The 12006-nt window shown below is 55.6% G+C and overlaps 1 protein-coding gene across 3 annotated transcripts in view; it reads right to left on the minus strand.

Annotated features, from left to right (window-relative positions):
• Positions 1 to 11357, minus strand: part of ACOX3 (acyl-CoA oxidase 3, pristanoyl) — a 41418-nt gene extending 30061 nt beyond the window's left edge. For 2 of the 3 annotated variants that reach the window (XM_035005387.1, XM_035005388.1), the window contains exons 1-5: positions 5643 to 5786; positions 5079 to 5312; positions 4183 to 4257; positions 3681 to 3770; positions 1147 to 1290 (exon numbers count right to left, since the gene is read on the minus strand). In XM_035005387.1, coding sequence (XP_034861278.1) covers positions 1147 to 1290; positions 3681 to 3770; positions 4183 to 4257; positions 5079 to 5312; positions 5643 to 5786 — 687 coding nt within the window. Of the gene's footprint in view, positions 1 to 1146; positions 1291 to 3680; positions 3771 to 4182; positions 4258 to 5078; positions 5313 to 5642; positions 5801 to 11220 lie in introns of those variants that run through there. The other variant, XM_035005386.1, reaches the window with a different exon arrangement.
• Between the last annotated feature and the right edge of the window lie 649 nt (positions 11358 to 12006).

The following is a 12006-nucleotide window of genomic DNA, read 5'->3' on the forward strand; positions in this document are numbered from 1 at the left end:
TGAGCGCTCACAGCACTGTTCACGGCAGCCAAAAGGTGAAAACCACCTGAGCGTCCATCAGGAGGCAAGTGGATACACACATTGTGATCCAATCCATACAGTGGATCATTCAGCCTGAAAAAGTAAGGAAATTCCGGCACCTGCTATGGTATGGGTGGACTTCAAAACCATACTACATGAACGCAGCAAGACAGGAAAGGTCGTGCTGTAGGATTCCTTCCACGTGAAATGTCCAGCAGGTAAACCCACAGAGGCAGAGAGCAGATTAGCAGTTGCCAGGGGCTGGGGGGGCGGCGGGGGAGTTGGGAGTGAGCGTGGGTACGGGGTGTTCCCCTAGACATGGAAATATTTTGGAACAAGAGACAGCACTAGAAAAGCTGAACTGAACCAAATACCACCGAACTGTTCACTTCAAAATGGTTCATTGTATGTTGTATGAATTTCCCTCAATAATGAAAAAAAAAAAAGGATGTGACTGACTTTCTTCTCTCGCGAGAGCCCCTCACCAGAAAGATCCTAACAGAAATGCCGGAATGGGGTCGGGGTGGGGGGAAGCGGGGCTCCCATTCAGTATCCAGTTGGCCAAGGCAGAAAGGTCCTGGACAAGCTTCTGGAAGCTTGGGGTTCAAGGACACTGCAGCAGCCCTGAGCAGTCAGGAAACGGGCCCCACCAGGGACGCCAGGAGCCCTGGCCTGGCCGTCAGTCCCGGGCACCCCTTGGTGGTAGCTTCCTGCTTGTGACCCGGGAACAGGCTCCATCTAGGCCCCCGAGTCGGACTTCACGTCAGCACTGGAACCCACCTCATACCTGCTGGGCAGAACCACAGGACGGTGGGGCTGGCAAGCCCAGGTTTGTGATGAGCGGCTGAAAACATGGCGACATGGTCACCAGAGGGACGGAAAGTCTCTCCCTCGGGTGACCCTGGGTCTAGCCCGGGTTGATCGACCCCAGCACCCCTGACAATGGGGGCTGGATCTTCCCCTCTTGGGGGCGGGTGGGCTGTCCTGTGCACGCCAGGGGGTTCTCCTTTCCCTTGGTCTGTGCTCTCTAGGAGCTAGGAGCGCCCCCGCCCCCCGCAGCCATGAAGGCGCTTCTGGATGGTGCTGCGCGTCCATGGCCGAGGCCACCCGGCCGGGACCACTCACCTGCACCACGAAGGAGTGCGGGCCGTGGCACTGCCCCCCCGGCGTGTACAGCTGAGCAAACACCACGGCATGGGTAGCTGTCTTGCCCATGTTGCCAACCCAGAATTTGGCAGCTTCGAAGTCAGGAGAGTGTATGATGAATTCCTGCACAAAAAAATAATAATAATAATAATAAAGTAATAGTCAAAGTTATAATCAACAACTAAAATACACGCAGAACTCCTTTCCCTTTTCCATAGATTCAACATTCTGTTCAAAATCCCTGAGGAAGAGTAGAAGCGCCTGAACGTTTTAGCTCGGGTCCGGCGCAGGGAGCCCTGTTTTTAGACACAGCACATCCCCCGGCCCCATGACTTAATGAGGACACATCTGTGGAAAGTGAGGACTCGCGTCAGGTGATAAAATATACGCCCAATATTCCGGCAGCTGGCCAGCGCCCCCGTGGTGCTTACTGCGAGACCTCACCCCCTTGGGGCGCCTTCCCTGGCCACAGCCTTTAAGTGGAGCCCCTCCTCTGCTGTGTTCCTCCCTCTCCCCTCATGGGCACTAACCAACGACATACTGTTTCTCTTTCCATGGTGTCTCCCACCTACAAGCTCCATGAGGGCCACGTGCCCAGGAGCACAAGGCGGACCCTGGAAACGTCGGAGTGAATGAGCCCACGGATCAAGGGAGGTGCGGGGAGGCTCACTGGGTGCTCAGTGAGGCAGGAGACGAGCTGAGGAGCAATGGGGGGCCGGGCTGGGGGCTGGGCTGGGAGTAAGGCGGGGTGGGGGAAGGATGGGAGCTATCCCAGGGTTGGGAGGGAGGGCTGGGTAGCTGGGCAGAGCCAGCGTCTGGCAGCGAGTCATCTGCGTACAGGCCACTGCGGGCAAATGCTGGGCAGGTTTCCTTCTCCCTGTGGGTGGGAAGCTGAGAAGAGCACACGAGGAATGTCCCTGCGAGGCCCGGCGGTGTGTACTGGGCTATCAACTCCGAGTGCCCCAGTGACTACCTTCCAGATGCCGAGACCCCACTAAAGAAAAGTGAGGGCAGGGGTAGGCCTGCCGGTTCTGCCTTCGGCTCACCTCTCTGTGGGGCCACCGCCTGTCACTGTCCCTCACCCAGCCACTGCTCGGGTCACGGCATGCTGCCCCACCCCGTCCGTGTCTCCACAGTCCCTGGCACACCCACTCTCCTTGCTGCCGTCCGTCTGTGTCTCCCCTCCGGCACAGGCGACCCCCAGAGCAGAGACTGACCTGTCGTGCTCACCGCTGGGTGCCCCGTCCCTTAAAGCAGTGCTTGGCACATACCAGGTGCTCAGCAAACACCTGTTGTCGACACGGGCGCCTAACCAGCAGCCCACAAAGGGCCCCGGGCTCCCAGTCCCGGCAGCTGACGTCATGCTCTGATCTTCACTTACACTTCACACCAACAGGCAGCGGGTCAGAACCAGGCTGCCCCGTGGACACCCAGGCTTCACCCTGCCTCCCTGCCTAGCATGGAGAGCCCATGGCACCAGGGTGCAGAGCAAAGAGACGAGGCCAGGCCAGAAAAACCTGGGTTCAGAGAAAGGTATCTGGTGGCTGGAAATCCAAAGGGGGCCGTGGCTGAGCGGCTCTCTCTCCGCCCTACTCTGCTGTGGACGGCTGTCGTGCCGGGCGGCGACCACCTCTCCCCTGGCCCCGCTCTGCCCCGCCGGCAGCTCCCCTCAGGGCTGTGGCCCTGTGCACCCCTGGCAGGTGCACACTCGGCCCACACTGTTGGAGAATGGATGAGTGATGAGCGAGCACATGAGCACAGGGCTTTGCTTTCTGTTCCGCTTTCTACTACCAGCACGGGGAAGGCGGGGGGTCCCGAAACACCAGACCAGTGTGTAAAGAGCGGCGGAGGGCACTGTCCTCAGACAAGCAGAGGAGACTGACCCCAGTGACAGGGATGGCAGGGCACAGAGGTCATGGAGAGAGAAGGCTGCCTGACCCGTGCGCCCCATCCTCTCCCTGCCCTCGCTTCCCTCCACAGCACCGACCACCCGATAAATCATGACTCCATTAGCTGACATCTGACTCCCCCGACTAGAGCCCAGAGCGTCTGGTCCCCAAGAGCAAGGACACAGCCCGTGAGTGCCTGGTGCTGAGAATAACACCTGAGCCACGGATCTGCTGGTGGAACGCACAAGGCAGCGGCCAATGGTGCTCACCAGCCACGTGGTCCGAGGGGCCAGATGCAGGGGCAGGAGTGGACAGGGCAGGCCCCTGGCTGGCAGAGCCTGGCCACAGATGGGGAGCAGGCAGCTAGAAAGGGACCAGTGTCAAGGAGAACCTTCTTCACACTGTTCATTTGAGAAAGCGTGGGCCGCTTGAACATGTAGGAACCCAACACCAACAGGCTGCCTGGTGAACAAATAAACTCTCTATGTCCCAAGCCGCCACTTGGCAGGGTGACGATCTCAGTGTGCATGGGAAGCACACGTGTACAAGGACAGATTTCTGAGTGTAGGGACCCCACGTTACGCATGCTCGAAGCCCCAAGACCAACGGGAACATAATACCTACCTCGGTGGTGGGGTCGTAGTGAGCAGTTGTTCGGATGGCCTTGGCGTTACTCCCGTGACTGAGTTCAGTCACCGCAAAGCATCCAAAAATCTAGTATCGAAGCACAAAATGGTGTAAGGCAAGAAAGGTTCTTTCTGCGAGCTCCTGGAGGGGCCCTGCCACTGTCTTTCTGGAAAGACTAAATTAGAGGCCAAAGCACCAAATCCTCACCCCCTCACCCAACCGGCTGGGGTCTTACAGGGTCACGGGGCCATGCTGGACGCCATAGCCCCAGCCTGCGGGACAGAAGGCTGGGCGAGCTGACAGCAGCCTCACCAGGGCAGCGCAGAACCAGGAACTGCTCCCGGGAGCGGAAGAAAACTGAAGGCTTGGCTTTGAGAGCCATGTGCTAAACCCACCAACTGCTGGGGATTCGGTGCGGCCCCCAGGGACTCCCTCCTGTGCCCTGAGGTGCACGGGGAGAAGAACGTGGGCTCACAGCTCACGGGGGCTTTCAACTCACGTCCATGTTGAAGATCTTTGGAAGGTATTTTAAATGTCTTTCAGAACCAGAGCTGTAAATCGCTGATCCAAAAGTCTGGAAATACAAAATCATCATGCAACAGGTACAAGTTAAGGAGTCCTACTCTTCTGGGGCGTTGGGGACGGCACACACTGTAATGCCCATGGCCGGGGTGAGACCTGCATCCCCGGCCCGAGCAGTTCATGTAACTTAAGCAGGAGCACCTCACACTTAAGATGCCAGAGGGAAGTCCCAAGGGGACGGACGGGCAGGGTGACGGGAGCACAGGGGGAGCGGAGGGGCGAGGGTGCAGGACGGGCAGGCAAGCCCAGCTTCCCATCAGAGCCCCAGGCGTGGGCCGCGTGTCTGCCGAGGCCATGGACACGTCCTCACCTCTGCCCGTGTACCGGCAATGGGAGCCCCAGCGTCCCCTCTGACCTGCTTCCCCTTCCTTGCTGGTTTTGCTTTTTGTGGGGTTTTTTGGGGGGGCAGGGGGTTGGTGTAAAGCAAAAAGGTCCCAAAGCTCCTCTTCTTACGGGGCTTTAACTTGTACGGCATTCTCGTCGAGGACTCCTGTGTGCCGATTTGCACGGACAGCTGAGAAAAGCAGGACTTTTTCCTAAGGCATCACGAGATCTGCCCATGCGTTCTCATCTCCATTTTTGCTTCCTCTCTTATTTCTCAGAACTCTCTTAAAAGAACCATTTCCCCAAATGCGCGCTTCCCCACGAAACCCTACACACCAGCAAACACTGGCCAGCAGCGCACCCCGCGGGCCCTGTCTGCACCTCACGGGTTGTGTGTCATTTACATGAACAAGGACCTGCTCTGTCCGTGCCTCGGCCTCCTGCCTGGCCGGGCGGCACTCTCCTCCGCCCTCCTCCCTGCCCACTCACCAGCATGTGCAGCAAGAACTTGACAGCCAGGGACCAGTCATACATGCCCAGACAGGCGATGAGCGTCTGGACCGACAGAGGCCTGGCCACCATCTCTTCCACGGGGAGGAGGCTGTACTCCATGACCCGCTTGCAGCGGAGGAAGCTCAGCTCCCGGTACCTCTCCAGGGACAGATCTTCCCCATGCGAATGAGCGAAGAGCGGGTCATTCTCCAAAGCTGAGAAGATGGCCTTCTGGAAATGGAGGAGATGGGAGTGGCCCACTTGGAGGCCAAGGACGGAGCCTCACTACGATCTGCTCCATGAGCCCCGGTCCAGCCCAGAGACCCAGGGGCAGATGGAAGTCGTTCCAGTCGCAAGCACAGGGACCCGAGGCCTCAGAAGCTGAGTCAGCCTGAGCTCCTCCCCGGGCGGCAGTGACGCTCCCCCAGAGGGCTCCCAGGACCCGGGCCACACGGGGCACTTGCTGGGGCCTTCAGGGGCCAGACGGCCTGCCAGCGCCCACGAACCAGACATCCAGCACAGCCACGGGGCTCAGCCCGGCCCACTGCCGGCTCCCCTCACCTTCAGGCGCAGCATGTCCTCGCCTTCCAGGAACAGCACCAGCTCCTGCCAGCAGAAGGAGGCGCGGGCGCGGTAGGCCTGCAGGGGCCCCTTGGGGAGATCTGGGAGCAGGGCATCAGTGCCGCCTTCCGATGGGGGTGCCATCGCTGGGCATCAGCCTGCAGGAGACAGACGACCTGAGCCAGCGAGCTGGCCCAGTCACCCATCCGAGGCACAGTGCGGGCACGCCGTGTGACAAGTAGGAGAGAAGCAAACAGACTCCCGAAGGGCTGGCAAAAGAGAATGACCGTACAAGACCTCATGTCTACGTTCCCCAAAGACAAGGTGAGGAGGCGGCCAATTGCAGTGGGCAGCCCTGGGCAGCTGAGGCTAGAGGCTCTGTGGGCTACAGCCTGGCCCGAGGACACCTCGCCCTCTCGGGGCCACTAGGCCTGTCCTGCGAGGCCCAGCCAGGCCTCGCGGCCCAGGAAGCCTCCCTCTGGAGTCCGTTTAACGCTGGCCGGTCCACTCTGGCCACACAGGACAGGACCAAAGGTCCTCTACAAGCCTGCCTGGACATGGGACATCTGCCAGAGAGCCTTTGAACACAGACTTTTGTCCTGAACTCTCTTGACAGACACCTGGCTTCCCACCAACAAAGCAGGCACCCTGCAGCCCAGCCCCCCTGACCAAAGAATCATTCTGAAATTTTCTGAGAGGACTGGCTCCTTTTCCACAGTGCTCCAGCTCATCAAGGCCCAGGACAGGAGGGGCTGGTGAACCCAGACTTAGAGGAACAGCAGGAGAGTGCGGTCCCGAGCATGGACCCACTGAGCGTAGAAACAGTCTAGGACGCGGGGCTCTGAGTATGGCTGCTCAATACTGAGAAGCAATGGGAGCGTGATCTCGTGACAAAAGAACTTGTGTGTGTGTGTGTGTGTGTGTGCAAGAGGGGAAAGGCACGGAGGGGACGCGCCCCCCCCCAAGAGGCGAATGGGAGGGGGTAGGAAATTTGAACAGACCTACTGTGGACACAGATGCTGGGTAAGAATCAACAAACTGCCCACAAAGACAAGCCATGGGGCTTCCACTGTGAATTCTACCAAACATTTAAAGAAACATACCAATTAGCCACAAAGTCTCCCAAAAAACAGAGGCACAGGGCACACCTCTGTAGGGTGTCCCATAAAGCCAGCAGCACCTTGAATCCCAAACCAAAGACATCTCGAGAAAGGAGGGCTACAGACCAGCATCCCTTATGAACACAGGTGAACAACTCCTGAGCAAGTCCTGCAGACTGAATGCAGCCCCACAGGAGAAAGATCACACACCAGGACAAGGGACCTGTGCCCCCAGGAAACTACGGGCGGCTCAACATGTGAAAGTCAATTAGGGGGCGCCTGGCTGGTACAGTCGGTTGAGCATCTGACTCTTGATTTCAGCTCAGGTCATGATCTTAGGGTCGTGAGATTGAGCCCCACGTTGGGCCCCAGCTGAGCGTGGAGTCTGATTGGGGTTCTCTCCCTCTCCCTCTGCCCCTCCCACCTCTCTCTCTCTCTCTCTAAAAAACAAAAAACAAAAAAAAAGAATAGAAAATAAAGAGTCAATCAATGTAATATGCCATGCCAACATGATAAAGGACAAAAATATATGATCGTGTCAGCAGATGCAGAAAAAGCATTCAACAAAATCCCACACCCTCTCGTGACAGAAATTCTGAACAAACTGGGAACAGGAGGGAACTTCCTCCACCTGATAAAGGGCGTCTATGAAATGCCCACAGCTCTCATCATACGTTAATAGAGAAGACTGAATGCCCTTCTCCGAACATCAGCAACAAGATAAAGGTGTCCACTCTGCCTCTTTTCATAAACACACTACTGGACACTCCAGCCAGTGCCGTCATGCAAGAAAATGAAATCAAAGGCATCCTGATTAGAAACCTATCTCTTATCTGCAGATGACATGATTATGTATATAGAAAATCCTAAGGTATCCACCAAAAAACGATTAGAATCAGTTAGCTCAGCCAGTTTACAGGGTACACAATCAATATGCAAAACTCAACTGAATTTCTATACACCAGCAGTGAACAACTCAAAAATGAAATGAAGAAAAATTCAATTCATGACGGCATCAAAAATCATAAAATATGGAGAAATAAATTCAGCAAAAGAAGTGGAAAACTTATACTCTGAAAACTACAAAGCATTTTTGAAAGAAACCTGAGATCTCAGTAAATGGAGAGACACCCCTTGTTCACGAGTCAGAGGGACTCAATATTGTTAAAATACTGATATTCGCCAACTCATCTACAGAGCCAGTGTGGTCCCCATCAAAATCCCAGCTGGCTTTTTCTTTTTTTTGCAGGAATTAAAAAGCTGATCCTAAAATCTATCTGGAAATGTAAGGAACCCAGGATAGACAAAACCACCTTGAAAAAGAACAAAGTTGGAGAATCCGTTCTGCCTGATTTCAAAACTTGCCACAAAGGGGACTGATCTGGCGGCACATGAAGACAGATGCATGTAGATTGACGGGACAGAGCTGAGAGTCCAGCAGTAAACCCTGATATGTAGGGTCAACTGCCTTTGGCCAGCATGCCCGGACAACGTCCTGGGGAAGGAGCAGTTTTCTCAAGTGGTGTCGGGCCCCCCCGCCCCGCCCGATGTCCACGTGCGATGGAATGAGGGCCCACTCTTTAAACACACACACACACACACACACACACACACACACACCACTTAATTCAGAAGGGACACAGACCTGGATATAGGAGCTAACACTAAAACTTCGAAGAAGGGACGGTAGGAGTAAATCTTTACAACCTTAGGTGAGGCCACGCCTTCCTGGACACGGCATCAGAAGCACAAACAATAAAAGTAGATTAATTCAACTTCATCAAACTCAAAAACTTTTGCTGCAAAGAACACCAATGAGTGAGTGAAAAGGCAAACCAGAGAACGGAAGATATTTGCAAATCACATATTGATAAGGGACTTGCACCCAGACTATGTGAAGAATCTTAATAACAAAGCCAAACAACCCAATTTAAAAGTCTCAAACAGAGGTTTCTCCAAAGATACGCGGATGGCCAAAGAGCAGGTGAAGAGATGCTCCACATCATTCACCATCAGGGAGTGCAAACTGAAACCACAATGAGATACCTCCACTACGATGGCCAGGATCAAACCGACAGACAATAACATGCATTGATGAGAACGTGCAGAGAGTGGAACCCTCATGCCCTCGTGCCTTGCTGGTGGGAATGAAGAACGGCACAGTCATTTTGGGAAAGGCTGATGGTTCTTCAAAAGTTTAAATATACAGCCACCATGTGACCCAGCAACTGCACTCCCAGCTATACGCCCAAGAGAAACGGAAAGAAATATCCACACAAAAATGTGTGCACGAATGTTCATAGTGGCATTATTTATAACCCCCCCAAAAGTGGAAACAACCCATATGTCCATCAACTGATGAATGCGTAAACACAATGTAGACTACCCATACAGTGAAATATCGTTGGATGAACCTTGACAGTGTTACCTTAAGTGACAGAAGTCAAGACACAAAAGATCACATATTGCATGCTCCTACTTACATGAAATGTGCAATGTGGGCAAATACATAGAGATAGAAAGTAGACTGGCAGCTGCCAGCAGCCGGGGAATGACTCCTAATGGGGCCAAGATTTCTTCTGGAGTGATGAAAACATTCTGGGAATAAATAGCACCGGTGGCTGCACCACATTGCACGGTTGTGGATGAATTGTACGGTGAGTTATACCTCAACAAAACAAGACTTTTTTTTAAAGGTAAGTCACAGCCCTTGGCAGAATCCACGTGCTTGAAAAATGCAAGCTATAAAGTCTCAGGGGAACTCTTATCTTTCTGGACTTCTGTGCCCTCGATGCATCCCTGTCACTCCCCATGCTCCCTCCTTGAGGTCCGGGACACCACACCGTGCATCCCTTCCTGCTCCCCTCTGGCTCCTTGCAGACTCTCAGCCTTGGCCACACTCACTCTTCATAACCTGAAATTGTCTCTGATGCGTGGAGGCCTCCCAGACTGGACCCTGCAGACCTGCAGCTTCCTGGACACCCCTCCCTCTCTCACAGTCTAGAGGTCCTCAAGCTCTGAATGTTCAAACCCAGGGCTCCCTGGCCCAGCCTCTCCTCCCACGGGCCCACATTGCCAGTTCCCCTGAGTTACTGGAGCGACAAGCCTGAGTGCTGTGCTGGAATTCCCTTCTCTGCCCCCAAACCTGGTTGGTTACCAAGCCCCCCACTGCAGCTCTGTTAACACCTACTAAATCCCTTCTTCTCTCCGCAACTACTAAATTGATCACAAGACTGTCCAATCATCGAACAATCCCTGAGTGCAGGTGAATGTTAAGCAACTACATGAGTGGTGCTTGCAACCCCAAGTATTCTCAGCAGGTAAGCGAACTGGAAGCTTTCCAGAGGGAAGAAGTCGCCCGAGATCTAGGGCTGTTGGCACACCCAACCTCAAATCCCATGATCCTAAGCAGTCAGGGAAACCCCTAGGACCCCATGCCACCCGAGGTCACCCACAAGACTGCATGATGGTGCAGCTGCGGCGACCAAGGATTCTGACGCCAGAATGCCCGGCGTGACACACCAACATTAGCACTTCTGGGCTGGGTGAACTTAGCCTGTCACTTCACCTCTCCGTGTGACCACACGGTAATGCTAGTCTAGTGTCTAGCGTCTAGGCCGCTGCAATTCGCAGGGAGCACTGGAGTGGTCCCCGCAGGACATCATTACAACGGCAACAGCCGCCTTCAGTCAGTTTTCCTCTCAGCAGCAGAGAGGTGACTCTTAAAATGCAGACTGATCAAAAAGAGAAAGACATGTATCATATGACCTCACTGATATGAGGAATTCTTAATCGCAGGAAACAAACTGAGTGTTGTTGGAGTGGGGGGTGGGGTGGGAGGGATGGGGGGACTGGGTGATAGACACTGGGGAGGGTATGTGCTCTGGTGAGCGCTGTGAATTGTGCAAGACTGTTGAGTCTCAGATCTGTACCTCTGAAACAAATAATGCAATATATGTTAAGAAAAAAAAAAGGAGATAGCAGGAGGGGAAGAATGAAGGGGGGAAATCGGAGGGGTGGACGAACCATGAGAGACGATGGACTCTGAGAAACAAACTGAGGGTTCTGGAGGGGAGGGGGGTGGGAGGATGGGTTAGCCTGGTGGTGGGTATTGAGGAGGGCACGTTCTGCATGGAGCACTGGGTGTTGTGCACAAACAATGAATCATGGAACACTTCATCTAGAACTAATGATGTAATGTATGGGGATTAACATAAGAATAAAAAATTAAAAAAAAATGCAGACTGATATTCTCTCTTTAGGAGACCGCTGTGTGGCGACCTCAGGGGACAATGTCCAAACTCCTCAAACCGTGTCTCCAGATGACCTGCGGGTGCCCGCGCTCGCAGTCTCGCCCCCAGCACCTCCGCGCGGGGAACGGGTGTGCCCCGGGGCCTTTGCACAAGCCACCCCCCTCCTGCCCGGTGCTCCGTCCCCGCGCCGCCCGCGCCCCCGGCCCCCGGCCCCATGGACGCGACCTTGGATTTCGCCGGCCCTGCTGGTCGCTGGGTCCCCACACCGTCCAGCGCGCACAGCAGGCGCCCTAGCAGTGTCCTCCGGGGCGCGGCACACCGCCGATGGCCCGCGCAGCCCTCCTGGGCAGGCTGACAGCTCCGCACGCTTCTCGGCCACCGTCCCCCTGACGTCATCACGCGGCGCCTCGGGCCCGTTGCCTGGGAGACGCGGGGCGCGCCAGAGGGGAAGCCTCCTCGGCGCTCCGGGTGGGTCTCCGCGAGGGCTGTGTGTCCGTATCTCGGGATGTTTGCTCCCTGGGCGGATTCCTGGGCCCCCCAGAGCCAGGGCACCGGAACCCCCGGCCGGAGCCTGGGCAGCTTCCAGCTGATCAGCTGCGCCGCGTGCTCAGTGAGGTCTGCGAACCAGGCTCCGACCCAGTTCGCCCTGGCCCCCCGGGCGGTCACCGACCCGCAGTCCCGCCCGGACTCGAGGAACTGCCCACTGCCGCGCTCCTGCCCCCGGCCAGCAGCAGACCTAAGCGCCTGCTCCCAAGCCCTGCGTCGGGTGCTCCAGACTGAGCCGGCCCCTGCTGTGAAAGGTGCGGAGATCAAGGGACATGTGGGTGGAAGGAAATGTCCTTGCGGCCGGCAGCCCCTTGCAGGTACTGGGAGCAGGCAGGCTGCACCCTCCTCCAGGAGCTCCCAAGCTCAAGGTGAACGCCTGCTAGAGGGATGAACAACCGTAGCTTGGCCAGAGCCCGGCCTCCGCAACCCTGACGGCCCTCTTTTTTTTAAGATTTTATGTATTTA

This window comes from Mirounga leonina, unplaced genomic scaffold (genome assembly GCF_011800145.1).
Source record: "Mirounga leonina isolate KUSES-001 unplaced genomic scaffold, KU_Mleo_1.0 Mir_129, whole genome shotgun sequence".
In the NCBI taxonomy this organism is placed as follows: Eukaryota; Metazoa; Chordata; class Mammalia; order Carnivora; family Phocidae; genus Mirounga; species Mirounga leonina.